Genomic DNA, 13,546 nt, shown 5'->3' with positions numbered 1-13,546 from the left:
GAATCTCTCAGGAAGCCGATGTGCTGCACAAACAGAGCTCAGGGGAACAGATGTGACTGTTAAAAAGAAAACAGGCTCTGTGGGCAAGGATCATTTAGCTTCGACGTCCTGAAATATAAAACGTAAATATTGGGGATTTGGGCTTTGTGCGAGAGGAGGGGAGAGCGCCGAGGATGCTGGACACAAATGAACAGATCCTGTATTGCAGGATGTGCAACGATGTGTTAAATTAAATGCAGCTGTTGAAATACAAAAGGAGGAAATTTTCGGTTTGAATAATAAAAAAAGGCAAGGAAAATGCCTTCAAAGGATTTATCCATATAACCCTGGGATCGTTTTGACAACTTCTTTTAAGGCTTTGTGGTAAAAAATAAAAAAAAAATTACATCGTCGTATTCTTGATACAACCTTTATTTTGAAAAAGGGAAAAAAAAGCATCAAAAGACATATAAAATGCCGATCGTATTTCTAACATTTTAATAATTTAAAATTTCGTCAGCCCAACTTTAGCGTCAAAAAATACACTTTTTTAAAATTACAATCTGGTGATCGTGTATAAATAAATGGCAGGGGGAAACCTTTTTTTCTTTCCGCGTAAGCCTCAAATCCACTTGATTCCGAGGATTAGCGATTAATTGGTGATTTCAAGGATTGGCAGCGGAAATGATGAGGTTAAAAATGCGATCATTTTAAATTAAAGAGCAGAGAAGCTCACACCATCAATGCCTACACACAAGCCCCCCGTTCCTGCTTCTGTTGCTTGTCAGGAAACTAAAAAGAGTTACACAAGCTGCACGGCGGCCCGGAACACATTTTATTTAAAGACAAGTTGTTTATATTGCGATTCTGCTCTTTTTTTAAATGATCGTCAATGTTTAATGTGTGAAAATAATTGTCAGTATATTTTCAATGATATGATAAATAAAGGTGGAAATAAAAGCACACATACACACACAATGATTCTTTTGGAAAACTGATGTATTTGATTATTAGAGTAAAGAATTACAGTATCTTAGTTGTTAGTAGGTATTAAAGTGTAGAGAAACTGGACCCATAAAGATCTTCCAACTTTCCAAGAAAGTGCATGTAACAGTCCGAAGGTTGTCAAACCCAATATATATTTATATTTATAAAAACACTATCATTTTGTCCCCTGGCCGTGATGGACTTCTCTTGTGTGAGCTCTATGTACATTTTTCGTACGAGGGAGTTTGTATGTCCACGTCTGAACGTATTTACAGAAGCTTCAACACATAACTTTGCACTTGATGTCAGTGAGGATGCTGGGAACATAGCAGCAACGTGGAAATCCAGCTGAGAAACTGAAGGAGAATCCTGCTCATTTGATTGGCTGTCCCAGTTCCAAAAGCCAGGAAATAGGTCAGACCGAATGTTCCCTTCTGTCTTGCTTTCATCAACACCAAAATACGAGCAACAAAAAAAGAGATTGAGAAAAAAATGGAAGTAAACAAAAAAGTAGAAAGTACAATACACAGAAATGGTAACAACAAAACAAGTTAACACTAAAGAAACCCATGAAATGTAGCAAACTTCAATGTTTTGTACTCCTTAAATAAAACAAAGGTAAATAGCAATTGGAAAGAAAGGAACAAGCACATCATTTTGTCCCTTGCCTGAATTTCATTGTTTTGCTTTGATGAAGGGGGGGGGGGGGGGCATGAACACACAGATGTTAGACCATCTACAGAAGATCAGTGTACATTATTTACAGCAAGTCTGTTTGCTTATTACAGGGCTAATGCATCACATGAACATCGACAGTTCGGTTATAGCTACTACAGACAGAAAATAACTTAATGCCAAGGTAAGGTTTTCTAACCAGATATTCTAAGTTTCAAAAGCACATTTTTAAGCACCCATACATACCCATTCTGGCTTTAAAACAAACAAAAACCTAACTGTTAATGCTTCCACTTGGTTTCAAGCAAGGTTATAATCACTAATAAATAAGCTCCTTAAAACTATAACATGTACATTGTACAAAAAAAGCAACTTGTCTTCACACTCATGTTCGTAAAGATTCAATGGCGAGCAAAGCAGTTCAGTTGATTTTGTCCCTGTCTTGTTCTCTTTCTTTCTCTTCTTCTGTGTGTCTACATATGTGTACAGTATGCCTTCAGCCATCTTCATGTGTCTGTGCGCAACTGAGGACATACACTCTAACTGGTGACAATTTCTTTATTGTCCTCCATGAAGTACGGGAACCGGAAGTGGGACCCGTTCTCTGTGTTGGCCATTTTCTCCAAGCCAGCAAGAGCAGCATTGGGCTCCATGCTGTGCAGCTTGTCTAGGCTGCCGGTCAGGCCACCAATGGGAGAGCTACCCCCATTTCCCACACCACCTGACATGGGTGGGATGCCTCCATTCTGGATTACAGAGATTTCATTTGTCTTCATCGCCACGCTGCTGGAGAAGGCTGCAGCGTACTGGTTCCAGAAATTAGCCGGATCCACGTTGCTTGCCCTAGATGCCATGTCCTTCTGGAAGATCTCGGAAATCTTGGCTGGGTTGGCACCCAGGAAGGCCATTGGCCCATCCACGGAGAGCCTACGGCCACGTCTGGCGGGAACGCTGTTCCACATGTGTGTGCCCATGTGGACCTACACAGAGAGAGAGGGAGGAGAGAGAAGGAGAATAAAAGGGAGGGGGGACAGAGCAGTGAGAGGGATGAAAATTAGTGATGTTTACAAACTTGGCCACAAGAGCTGCACATGAGATGATGCAATGGAAAAAATAATAATAATGCTCGACTCCGAATTAAAATAGCTTCACACCCTGTGTGCAGCAGACCAGTTAGTTGCTTATGCTGTGAGAGGTACCAGCATGGTGTAAACATCTTATTTTGGCAAGACTGATACATGCTGTTTAATCAAAACCTTAATTTGCTCATCTCACAAGGGGACCACGGGGCTTGGAATAAAATTGCACTGTCCGGTTTCATTGCTGTGGCCTGTATTGCATGTGACATTTCACCTCTGCCAGTAGCCTTTCCATGATAAAGACAATACATTTTTTAAACATTTAACAATACATTTTTTCTGCTTTTAATCCCTCAAACATATATTCAGATAGTTGTGTTTTCAGGAATTTTACATACAAACTGCAGTTAAGAGTTAAGTTAAGAGACTTTTCTGTGTGCTTTAGTGGAGCAACTTTAACAAAGAAAATGCAGATATCTCTGTATAAGAGCAGTTTCAGATGGCTTTAGCTTTAAAAAATTAAAAATTAACATGCATCCCCAAATTCCATTCTAGGATTATCGATTGACCCACGAAAAAAAATTATTATCCCAAGTGTCGCAAAATTAAGTTAATCTGTAGATCATTAAGCTGAATGATTTCAGCCTGTGACAGTTTTCAGAGAATCTGCTATGGAAAACTACAGACAGACCTGGCGCAGGATGATTGCCCCTGATAATTAATTCTCTGCACTGAATCATTCTTAGCTGATTACATTCTGGAATTCCTGCCCTATAATCATATTAGTTGTGTGATTCAGCCTTTCCACGAAGGTAACTTTTTCTCAGAAAGCTGTTCCTTTCATTAATTATACAACATTACCACCTCTTGATGCCTAGTGCACTGACACGCCGTATAAAACTAAATAGGAGCTCTGAGACTCATTTTTCACAGACATTCTCATGCACAAACTTTCAGGAGACCAACAGTTCTCTGGATGTTTCGACATTTACCTTGAGGTTTCCTTTGGTGGTGAAAGCCCGACCACAGATACTGCAGGCAAAGGGTTTCTCCCCTGTGTGGGTTCTCTCGTGGATCTGCAGAGCACTGGAAGAGGAGAAACACTTCCCACAGGTGTTGCAGAAGTGCTGTTTGGGAGTCCTGCGTGGTGGAGCAGCAGAAAGCACTGGGGAGGTGGAGGCAGATGATGTGACCAAGCCAGGGGGCATTTCCTTGTTCTCTGGGTGGAGGCTGTGGAGGAAGCCGTTGACCTCTGGCTTGTTAAGAGAGCCTACAGAGAGGAGTGAAGGGGTCGGGCTTGAGGACAGGCTGGTGTTTGACGGCTCAAAGAGCTGAGAGGGCAGGTCTCTCATTTGATGGGTTAGCATGTGCTGTTTGAGGTTGCCCTTGGTGGAGAAACCCCTGTTACAGGCCGTGCAAATAAATGGTCGTTCTTTGGTATGGCTTCGATAGTGAATGTCCAAGGCACTCTGACAAGCGAAAGTCTTCCCACAGATGTCACAGGATGTGTTCTTGATGATGCTACGCTCACGGAAGGGGAATAACATGCCCAAGGGATCTTTAGAGGGATTGACAGATGTCAGGTCCAGGGCTCCAATGTTGGAGGGGTGAGAGTGCAATAGGCTTGCAGTGGTTTGCTCCAAGGATAAGGCCCTCTGGTGCCTTTCTTCAAGGCTAGGGGATTTGCGTTGTTGCGGCTGCATGCTATTGGGGGATGGCGCCTGCATGGAGGAGGTAGATTCTGACACAGCTGGACTCCCGGCGCTTTGGCTTTCAACATCCCCTCCCAGAGACGAGGAGTCATCCCCCCCAACTAAGCCATTTGCCATTGCCTTCATTTGGCTGAATTGTAGCTCGTCCATTATATTGTTATGGGCATTCTCTTGGCCATTTCTCTCTTGCCCCTCCTGGCTAGCCATTTCAAGAGGGGTTGGGGAGTTACATAGACTGTCGTGGGAGGCATCAGCTGACCTGGGTGTGTCTGGCACACTGCTGTCTGGGCCCTCCTCCATTCCTTCCATGTTCTCATCAGAGAAGTTGTCCAGATCATCAAGGTGTCTCTCATCAAATGAGCCAGTGTCAGAGACCATGGATTCTGGGTAACTTTCTGGCAAGGGGGTATTGGGGATCTGCCCACCCATGTGCATGCGAATATGTTGCTGTAGAACCACAGCATTTGTGAACTTCTTCTGACAAATGGGGCAGGAGTGTTGGACTCTAAGGGGAGGCATGGCTCGATGGACGCTGTAGTGGGTTTTAAGATTTCCCTTGGTGGTAAACGCCCTGCCACAGATTTTACACTTGAAGGGCCTTTCTCCAGTGTGAGTGCGATAGTGCATTTTCAGAGCACTTTGGCAGCTCAGCACCCGGTGGCAGATGACACATTCGTTAGGGTCTGCCACCTTCCTGTCGATGTTCTCTACAAGCTGTTGCAGCTTGGAGGTCTCTGACCCCTGGAGAGGATCCAGGATGCCTCCAAAGGGGAACTTAGCCTTGAACTGATCAGACATGAGAGGCATGAGTGGGTTGGTCATCATGGGCGGGCTGTTAGATGTTGTGTAGTCGGCAGTGCTCTCTGAGGCTGAGCTCACATTTGTCATGAGGCCTGAGGAGTGGCTGCCTTCTTCAGTTCTCCCATTTGAGGTAGGCAGAGTTGCACCTTCACCCTCTTCAGACACTCCATCATTACTTTTAGCTGAAAGCTCAGCAGGGCCTGACACACTCTTTGCAACAGAAGGGCTAGTTATGGCTATTGACTGATCTTCCTTTTTGATGAAATGTGGCAGGCTCGGCATGGTTGGTGGAAGCAGCATGCCGACTGAGGAAGTCAGCGTGGGCAAAACTGGTTTGCTGTCCAGCCAGCTGGTGACAGGTTTCTCAGGGGGCATAGACATGCCGTATGGAATGCCGGTGCTTGTTGGTATGTTGTCTAAATGCTCAGGAACAGGGTAGGGGTTCATCTGGATGTGTGGGTATTTTTCTTTATGGCGCTGGAAATGAACCTTCAGGTTACCACGGGTGGAGAAGCGGTTGCCACAGATATTACACTTGTATGGTCTCTCGCCAGTGTGAGAGCGCAGGTGGATTTGCAAGGCACTGTCACTCCCAAACACCTTGCCACAAAACCTGCACTTATGCTTGAAGAAAGCCTCGTCAGTGCTGCTCTTGTGTTCAAATGAAGTGACATTTGGTGGCTTGCCTTTTCTCTGCTGGGCCAAAGCTGCTAAAGAGTTGAGGTCCTCTACGGTGGTGCCAACACTGGGCAGAGAGCTGGAGAACATGGGGTTTCCAGGTGGGGGCTGAGGTAGAAGGGGATTCACTGCAGAGCTTAACAAGCTACCCATTCCAAATGCAGGCGTGGATGACTTGGTTAGTGAGGAGCTGCTGAGCTGAGAGTGGAGGCTGCTCAAATGACTCGGCCTCTTGTCAGAGGACTGGGTGCTGACTGTTGATGGCCCCAGTGTGCTAATGCTCTGAGATGTCTCACTGCTGCTTGGGTTGGACTGAGGTAGCTGTGCCGCTGCAGCCAGCTGCTTCAGGCTGCTAATACTGGCTGACTGACTAGCCAGGTTCTGCGCTAGGCCTGCGGCTGCAGCCAGCTGTTGGGAGAGATGTGAGCTGAGTGTGGTCAGTGGGCTGGCAGCAGGCCCCATTGTGCCTGGAGCAGAAGTCGGGGGCACCTGCAGTTCTGGGGACTGGGAGGCCAGTAGCAGTATCTGATGGCGAATCTGCTCAATTAGCTGCAGCTGGTGGATCTGTTGCTGTTGTAGGGCTAGGAGTTGCTCCATAAGGGCTGGCACTGCCACCCTGGGGCCCCCTGTGTTACGGGTCTCTTGAGAGAATTGTGCCACAGCCACTTTGGTGCTCTGCAGATTTTCTATTATGACATTGCTGTTGATCATGGAGAAGTTTCCCAGTTCAGTCAGGTTTCTGAGCTGAGGTAGAGGGGCAGAGATGGCCGAAGTACCTACAGCAGGGCCAGAGGTGCCCATGCCACCATGGCTGCCGACTGTGTCGACGGGGCTCCCACTCTCCGTATTACTGCCTTCCTCTTCGTGACCACTGCTCATTCCGGAAACGTCCACATCCATGGATTCGTCTTTTTCAAGAGTGTTAGGCTCCAAAAGGTCACTGCACTCTGTTTGATCAGTGTTATTAGCTGTGTCATTCATCTGGTCATCGGGATTATGAGGAGGAGACCCAGGCGAGAAAGTTCCGGTGGGGGAGGCAGGATTTTCATTCACTATCAGAACTAACTGATTCTTAGTGCAATTCTTCTGGTGTTCCTCAAGATCTGACAGTTCAAAGAACTCAGCACAACATCTGCTACAGACGTGGGCGTCTGACTCCTTGCAGGGGGGGTCCTCTGAGCAAAGTTCTGTGTCCCCTGAAAAAGAGGAAACAGAGGATTAGTGATTAGAAATGTTTTGCAGCTGAAGAAGCAGCTTTATCTCCTCAAATTCCATTGTTGTTAATCTTAAGTTAATCAGTTTTACACTTATCCCCTTGATGTGTTCACAAAAACAACGATCGAAAGGCAACAATAAGCCAACAGAAATGAGAAAAGGTCTTATTCAATGCAGTGGCCTCCGAAACACGATAAGAGAGGATACAAAATCAATGGGAACTACTCAAATATTGCTTAAAAGTGATCTTTGAAGATGTACATCTGGGTTTCATCAGCCCAACCAAAGGTAATCATTTTCTCCAGATAATCCATCAAAATATAGAATAGAGTGAAGTGAGGACATTGGGTCTTAATGAAATTTCATAGAAAGGCATTGATTTCCTATATTCCATGCCCTTCAAAGTCTACTTGTCCACTCGGCGCAAATCAAGCATTTGAAGGACTTATTAGACTTTCAATTTGCTGTCAACTTTGCTCATTTTCAGCCAACTATGGGCATCTTGGACAGGTTATCTATGTCACTAAACTAATTTGTATCCACTCAGGCTGCAGTCACAGTGAGACATGAACAACAGAGCCTGTGGCGTCTGGGCTGTTACGTGCACATACTAAACACAACAAGCAAAACAAAAGAGGCAGAAAAAAAGAGTGACTTATTTAATACATATAATGTAAAAAAAAAAATTTGCTGTGACAAAAATATTTTCAATCTCATAAAAAGAAGAACAAACAAAACAAAATATTTTTTAAAAAGTCACCAGACTTTTGCTCCATAATTGTGAATTAACTCTGAATCCAAAACATTAACAACCATAGAAAAGGAAATTATCAGTGAGTTCCGCTGGAAAAAGAAGCAATGGAAAAAAACTATAATAAACTATTAGTTAAATAACTGACTTGGTCAAAACTTCAGGCTAGGGCGGTACATCAGAATGCATGCATCACAAACTTGCCAAAACTAAGAAACTGGACACACCAGTTCACAGATCTTGCCTTACAGACACAGAAACTTCTGTTGTCACTGTGATGAAAATTCAAAAGAAATGACCGCCTTTCAAATGCGCACAGAAACGTGTTTTTGAATTTTCCATTTTGATAAACAGGACGAGTCAGGGAGTAAAAAGGCAAGACGACACCCTGCCCCCAGAGCCACTGCTGTGCTCCAGACTTTCCTGATTCTTTTCCCTCTTTGTCACACTAAAATCTTGCTGTTTAACATACAAGTTGATTTACAAATTGCATTTCTCTATGAATCCCTTTCATTGTGGCTCTGGCCCCTCAACACTTTCATCAGGGCCAAGAATTCATTTGCAAATGAAACCCAGAGAAGTGCAGCCCTGCCCCACAGAGAGACAGGATGCCTTCCCATTGTTCGCGCAGCATGGGAGCGGCGGGGATCGTCGGCACAGCCTGGCCCTGCTCATCTCAGTCGACTCAAAGCAGATCCTGTTTAATTCAGGGATTATCTCCCTCAATGTTTCTCTGCTCAGAGACATCAGATAACGCAAAGTTGCCATGACAGTAAACCCTGGCCCTCACACCACCAAACCATGCAAACAGGGAAGACTCAACTTTAATGATAACTTTTCATGTTAAATCCCCCCTTCCACCCACCCGTCTACCTGCACCCCAAGCGCTAATTTAAAAAAAAAAAAACGTGTTTGATTCATAGTGTGAGAAATGTGAGGATAAATAAACACCTTCTCTCTTCCCTGTACACAAATTGAGTGAAGAAAATCTAATCGTATGACACAGAGTGGGATAAAAATAGGAATCATGCAAAAAAAGGAAAAAAAAACTTTTGTCTTACAAACTTCTGGAGAATGCAGAATTAATAAATAAATATAAATATCTGTACATGCTAAAGTTATTGCAGAGCATTATGAAAAATAATACAAGATCTATATTACATTTAAAACAACGGTGTACACCCAAAATTGAATTAATTCACCATTTCACTCAAACACATATTTTAGAATGAGTCAGACTCTACATTGATTAAAATCATTTCCAAATAATGCTGCCAATACTTAAGCGCATTTTAGAAAATCATATAAATCAAAAGATTATTAACAGTGCAATTTTTAACATGCAAATGAAAAGTCACTTAAAAAAATAATGAACTCAACTTGAATATATAATTATACAAAAATGAAAGAAATAGCAGATAATATTAATGCCCAAAATAAATTGTGCATTTCTATTTTACCAATTAAAGATTTGGAGCAAAACATCTTCATCAAAATTGTGCAATGCAGCAACTCTATCTTAAAATTTGAGTGAGGGAGAAGAAAAAAATAATAATGCCCTTACAGCTATAAAACAAACAAAAAAAATCATATTTCATCAACTTGAATGCTTACACGCATGCAGATTTGCTCTTTTGACTGTGCAATACTATGTTTAACTTTACTTGACGCTGAAAAAAAAGAATCAAAACTAAATCAATGCATGACTACAAATCCACTGTCCACATCAGACCAGTATAGCAAACAACGCAGATGCTAGCATTAGGCTTAATTCCCAAAATAGCAAGGATTAACTTCCAATTAAAATTAAGATAAAGTCAAGCTGGTATAAAGATGGAGTCTGTAAAACTTCCATAGAATCTCTATCAAAAGCACAATGTAAGCAGCGCGCAGGGCTAAAGGGCGTCAGGAGAGACAAAGAGCAGAGGACAGAGTCTCAAAGAGACTGACCAAGGTCTGAATATGAGAGACAAGAAAGCAAGGATTAGTCGGAAAAAGTTGACGGAGAGCTTTGAGAGATCCTACATTATTTTTTCGCAGGGGGCCTCTGTGAGCCTCTTGACACTTGTAACTTCAGGAGGGTTTCTGCTCTCATCGTCTCCAGCCCTCAGGACTCATCCCACTGAACACTAGATGGGGTTCCACTAAAGCTGCCGTGGTCCAGGACAAGACTCTAAGAAGCTCTGCCCCGGTGACATGCTTAAAGCTCAAGGGGAGGGAAAAAGGCAAAGCAAGTCCTTCAGGCTACACCTAGACTCACACCACATAAACACTGGCCAAATGACAAGCAACTGCACTCTCTGTTTGCAGGGAACAACAGTGCAAAGTGGGCTGCCCTGCCAATCTCCCCTCTAGGGGGGCCACTGTGATAGGGCAAAAGGGGATGGCCACAACATTGATAAGGCCTCACACTCGCACACACACTTAAATGAAAAAGCCGAGGGCCTCGCTGGGCCGCCTGCAGCTCCGATCAGCAGGGTCAATGGCGAGGTAGAGAGGAACACACTGGGCCCTGAACTCACATCACCTCCACACAGAGGGACACTGGCAAAGGTTAAAACAGCTCAACGTCCCACCCTCTGTGGCTCTCACTCCGACCTCCCAGTAACCACGGCCCTCAGCATCACTGATATTCTGCTACAAATACAATGACTTTCTGTTTTCACTTCCGACTGCCACAACACTCTACAAGACAGCACATTTGCTATGAGCACTCAGCCGAATACCCCCAAAACCCACAGACAGCATGTCCATACCTTTAGAATTAAACACACAACTATTTTAACATGCGGCATGGACTCGGACATAATTAAGAAATTTTGCATTCTGCAGTCTGCCAGGGTTTGTGACAAAAGTAACTCTTCACTAAGTTTATTAGATTTAAAGGAAAATGCAGAAAAAACAGCCCTCAGGAATTAACTAGGGTTTGCATTAATCACCAAGTTCCTAGAAATCATGTGAAATGTGCTGCAAATACCTTTTCTATACAGGATCTCTCCTGTTCATTTCAAATGACCTGCACATGCTTTTCAGGCAGAACTAAATACAATGTGTCTTTGACACTATTTACATTGCATATATAATGTTAATTTAGAGGCCTTATCCTGCAGGTTTAGGCAATATCAAAATAATTTATCATTGTATCTGTATGTTTTATTGATGTCATATTTTAATTTTTGTACAAATTAAAACAATAAAACTATGAATGTTGAGCAGGAACATTTTTTATCACAATGCATGACACACGAAACATAAGCCTCTATTTAAATTAAGAACATTTCATAAAAATAGAAACAAATAACTAACTATTATTTTTCCTGTTATTGAGTCATTTGATAGTAAAGTGGAAAAAGTCGGTCAACAAAAATACACGTTACAACGCAACGTCCTGTTACGAAATGCAACTGTTATTAACCTTTATCCTATCACGCCGGGCTTTTGATGACGTTTTTCTTTGACTTTTATATTCTATTTTTCAACTAAATTATAACATTTTACAATTAATTACAACTTTACTGGATATGACCGGCCTCTGAAACTCTGAGCCCCAGTACACAGAGCTGGATTTGTAGTTCTGAATGCAACTTTGTACAACGACAAAAAAATAGTTTTCCACAAATAATTGTTATATTTTTTTTACACAGGAGGCCGAACACGAGCTTTAGACGTGAGCTTCTCTCTCGGCATTAGAGTAAAAATATCAATGTTGATTTTAGTTTAAAAACGTATGAATTATTTTTTAATAAAAAAGAAATGGAGCGTGTGCGTGCCTCAGTAACATTTCACTTCTATTTGCTGCTATTTGAACTAAAAGATACCCGGTGAGTAAACCGGGAAGATATTTCAGGATCAGAGGATGTGTGTTCATCTGCGCTCTTTAAAACACTTTGTGCTCTTTTTCATAGAACTTTAGCAATAAAGCACATTCATAACTTACTGAGACTGATTTTCATAAAACTGGGGAAACACGGTTCGACTTTACAGCACAGGACAGTGGGAGAGTTGAGTCCCGGCAGCAGCGACAGGGTGGTCCATGTCGAGGCACCGAGACCGAGCGCGGATCGCTGGGAGCCCCGGAGAGGACCGACACTGAGCCGGCTGCTCGTTACTGCACACTTTCTACTAGTTTAGTTTACAGTTTTAGTTTATTAACACGATTTAAAGCTGAAGTGGAGACTAAAAAGTTTCCAAACTTTTTAACACACACACGCAGCGTAAAGCAGAAGAGAAATGTGCTTGCATTATTAACTCTAACGTATTTATCTTTATAGTTTAATTTGTATAATAGCGATAATGCAGTCTTTATTGTAGAGAAAAATATATAAAAGTTGTTTCTTCCTCTTTGAACTTGAATAAAGTGAATTTAAAGAAATCCTGAGCTTTTCTGAAAAAGTGTACAGACTTTCCTTCTCAAAGAAACAAAAAAACAACAACAGTGTAAAGTCCTATTTAAAATAAAGTAGAAACTTTAACCACAGGTACGATAAAACAGCCCAAAAAGTGAGATAATCGTGGTGCTGGGATAAAAGCAGCGATAGGTTACGTGGACTCACCATTGTGCTCCGATAAAGGCAGATGAGGGTCGGATTGGAAGTGTTGCGGCTTCGCTTGTTTCCTCCGCGACATGCTGGCTGGCACATCAGCAGGCAAAGAATAAAAAAATGACTACAAAACCTGCTCAAAAATTACGTAAATCGAGCCCATCCACCGCGCATGTGCCCCGTTATGATTATCAATAATGCTGTGCGATTAATCATACGGGGGGCTTCTTTGAAAGGCGATTGGCACCTCGCCAGCCCCCCTCCTATTCAAATGAAGTCTCTTTAATCAATTAGCTCCTGATTTGCTGGGGACTCTTGTCTCTCTCTCAGCTCCCACCCAATGAGTTGATCCGTATGGGGAAGAAAGGCTGGGTTTTCCAAACTCCCTTTAGATACGGTTTAACCCCTTCTGTTAGCCAAGTCAAAGCTTATCTCGACTACTACAGGGGAATGTCAGAGTCTGCGACAGTATCTTTCAATCTTTTACATTGATCAAGCAGCGATCACAGTTTTTCTTGTCTTTCCGCTCCTGTAGATGTGGACTGACTCTCCGCGATCACCGACCAACTTTCTTCTCTATAACTCGGTAGTCCGTCCTCTGCTCATGCATTCAAACCGTTGTAATTCAACTCTTGTTGTGTTGCACACCGACACCTACTCTCTGAAGAGTTTCTCCCGGTGCGCTAAAACGCAGCGTCGCGCCAGCATGTTCCGTGCGTAAATGGCACCGGTACGCGTTCCCAAAAGTCCACGGTGTGTTCCGACGTCCCAATCAGTTTCATTTGATTATTATTAGTCGAAAGGGGGGGGTTACTTACTAACACGTTTTCATCACACACTGCATTCCGCGAATAAACAAACTTTGAGGGCCCGTGCAGCACTGGGACAAATTAGAGCCCGGCCCATCGACGATCTGATTGGTCACTGGGCTATTCAGTCACGCTGCCATTTACCTCCACCTCCTCCCTCCTCTCTCTCCATCCCTCTCTCTCTCTGATTGCGCACAGCAGATCCAAACGCTTTGTGCGCACCGGGATGATCAGTGGTGAAGAGAGCGCAGACAAGTGTGTTCATCTGAATCGGGAGAAATAAAGATTTTTCATTTCTTACTTACAACAATTTTTTTTA

The 13,546-nt window shown here is 43.1% G+C and overlaps 1 protein-coding gene across 2 annotated transcripts; it reads right to left on the bottom strand.

Moving 5' to 3' along the window:
• Positions 1-960: 960 nt before the first annotated feature.
• Positions 961-13,257, bottom strand: sall1a (spalt-like transcription factor 1a). 2 transcript variants are annotated; one of them, XM_059357557.1, is made up of 3 exons: positions 12,431-13,257; positions 3,713-7,107; positions 961-2,621 (listed from the first exon to the last, which is right to left on the bottom strand). In XM_059357557.1, the coding sequence occupies exons 1-3, from the start codon at positions 12,501-12,503 to the stop codon at positions 2,181-2,183; spliced, it is 3,909 nt and encodes a 1,302-aa protein (XP_059213540.1). In that variant the 5' UTR covers positions 12,504-13,257; the 3' UTR covers positions 961-2,180. The 2 variants fall into 2 exon arrangements, with proteins under 2 accessions (XP_059213540.1, XP_059213548.1); XM_059357565.1 differs by lacking the exon at positions 12,431-13,257 and adding an exon at positions 9,903-10,443.
• Between the last annotated feature and the right edge of the window lie 289 nt (positions 13,258-13,546).

The sequence above is a fragment of the Centropristis striata genome, chromosome 2, assembly GCF_030273125.1.
Source record: "Centropristis striata isolate RG_2023a ecotype Rhode Island chromosome 2, C.striata_1.0, whole genome shotgun sequence".
Taxonomy (NCBI): domain Eukaryota; kingdom Metazoa; phylum Chordata; class Actinopteri; order Perciformes; family Serranidae; genus Centropristis; species Centropristis striata.
The sequence above is the reverse complement of the archived record's forward strand: the minus strand, read 5'-3'. Positions and strand labels throughout refer to the sequence as shown.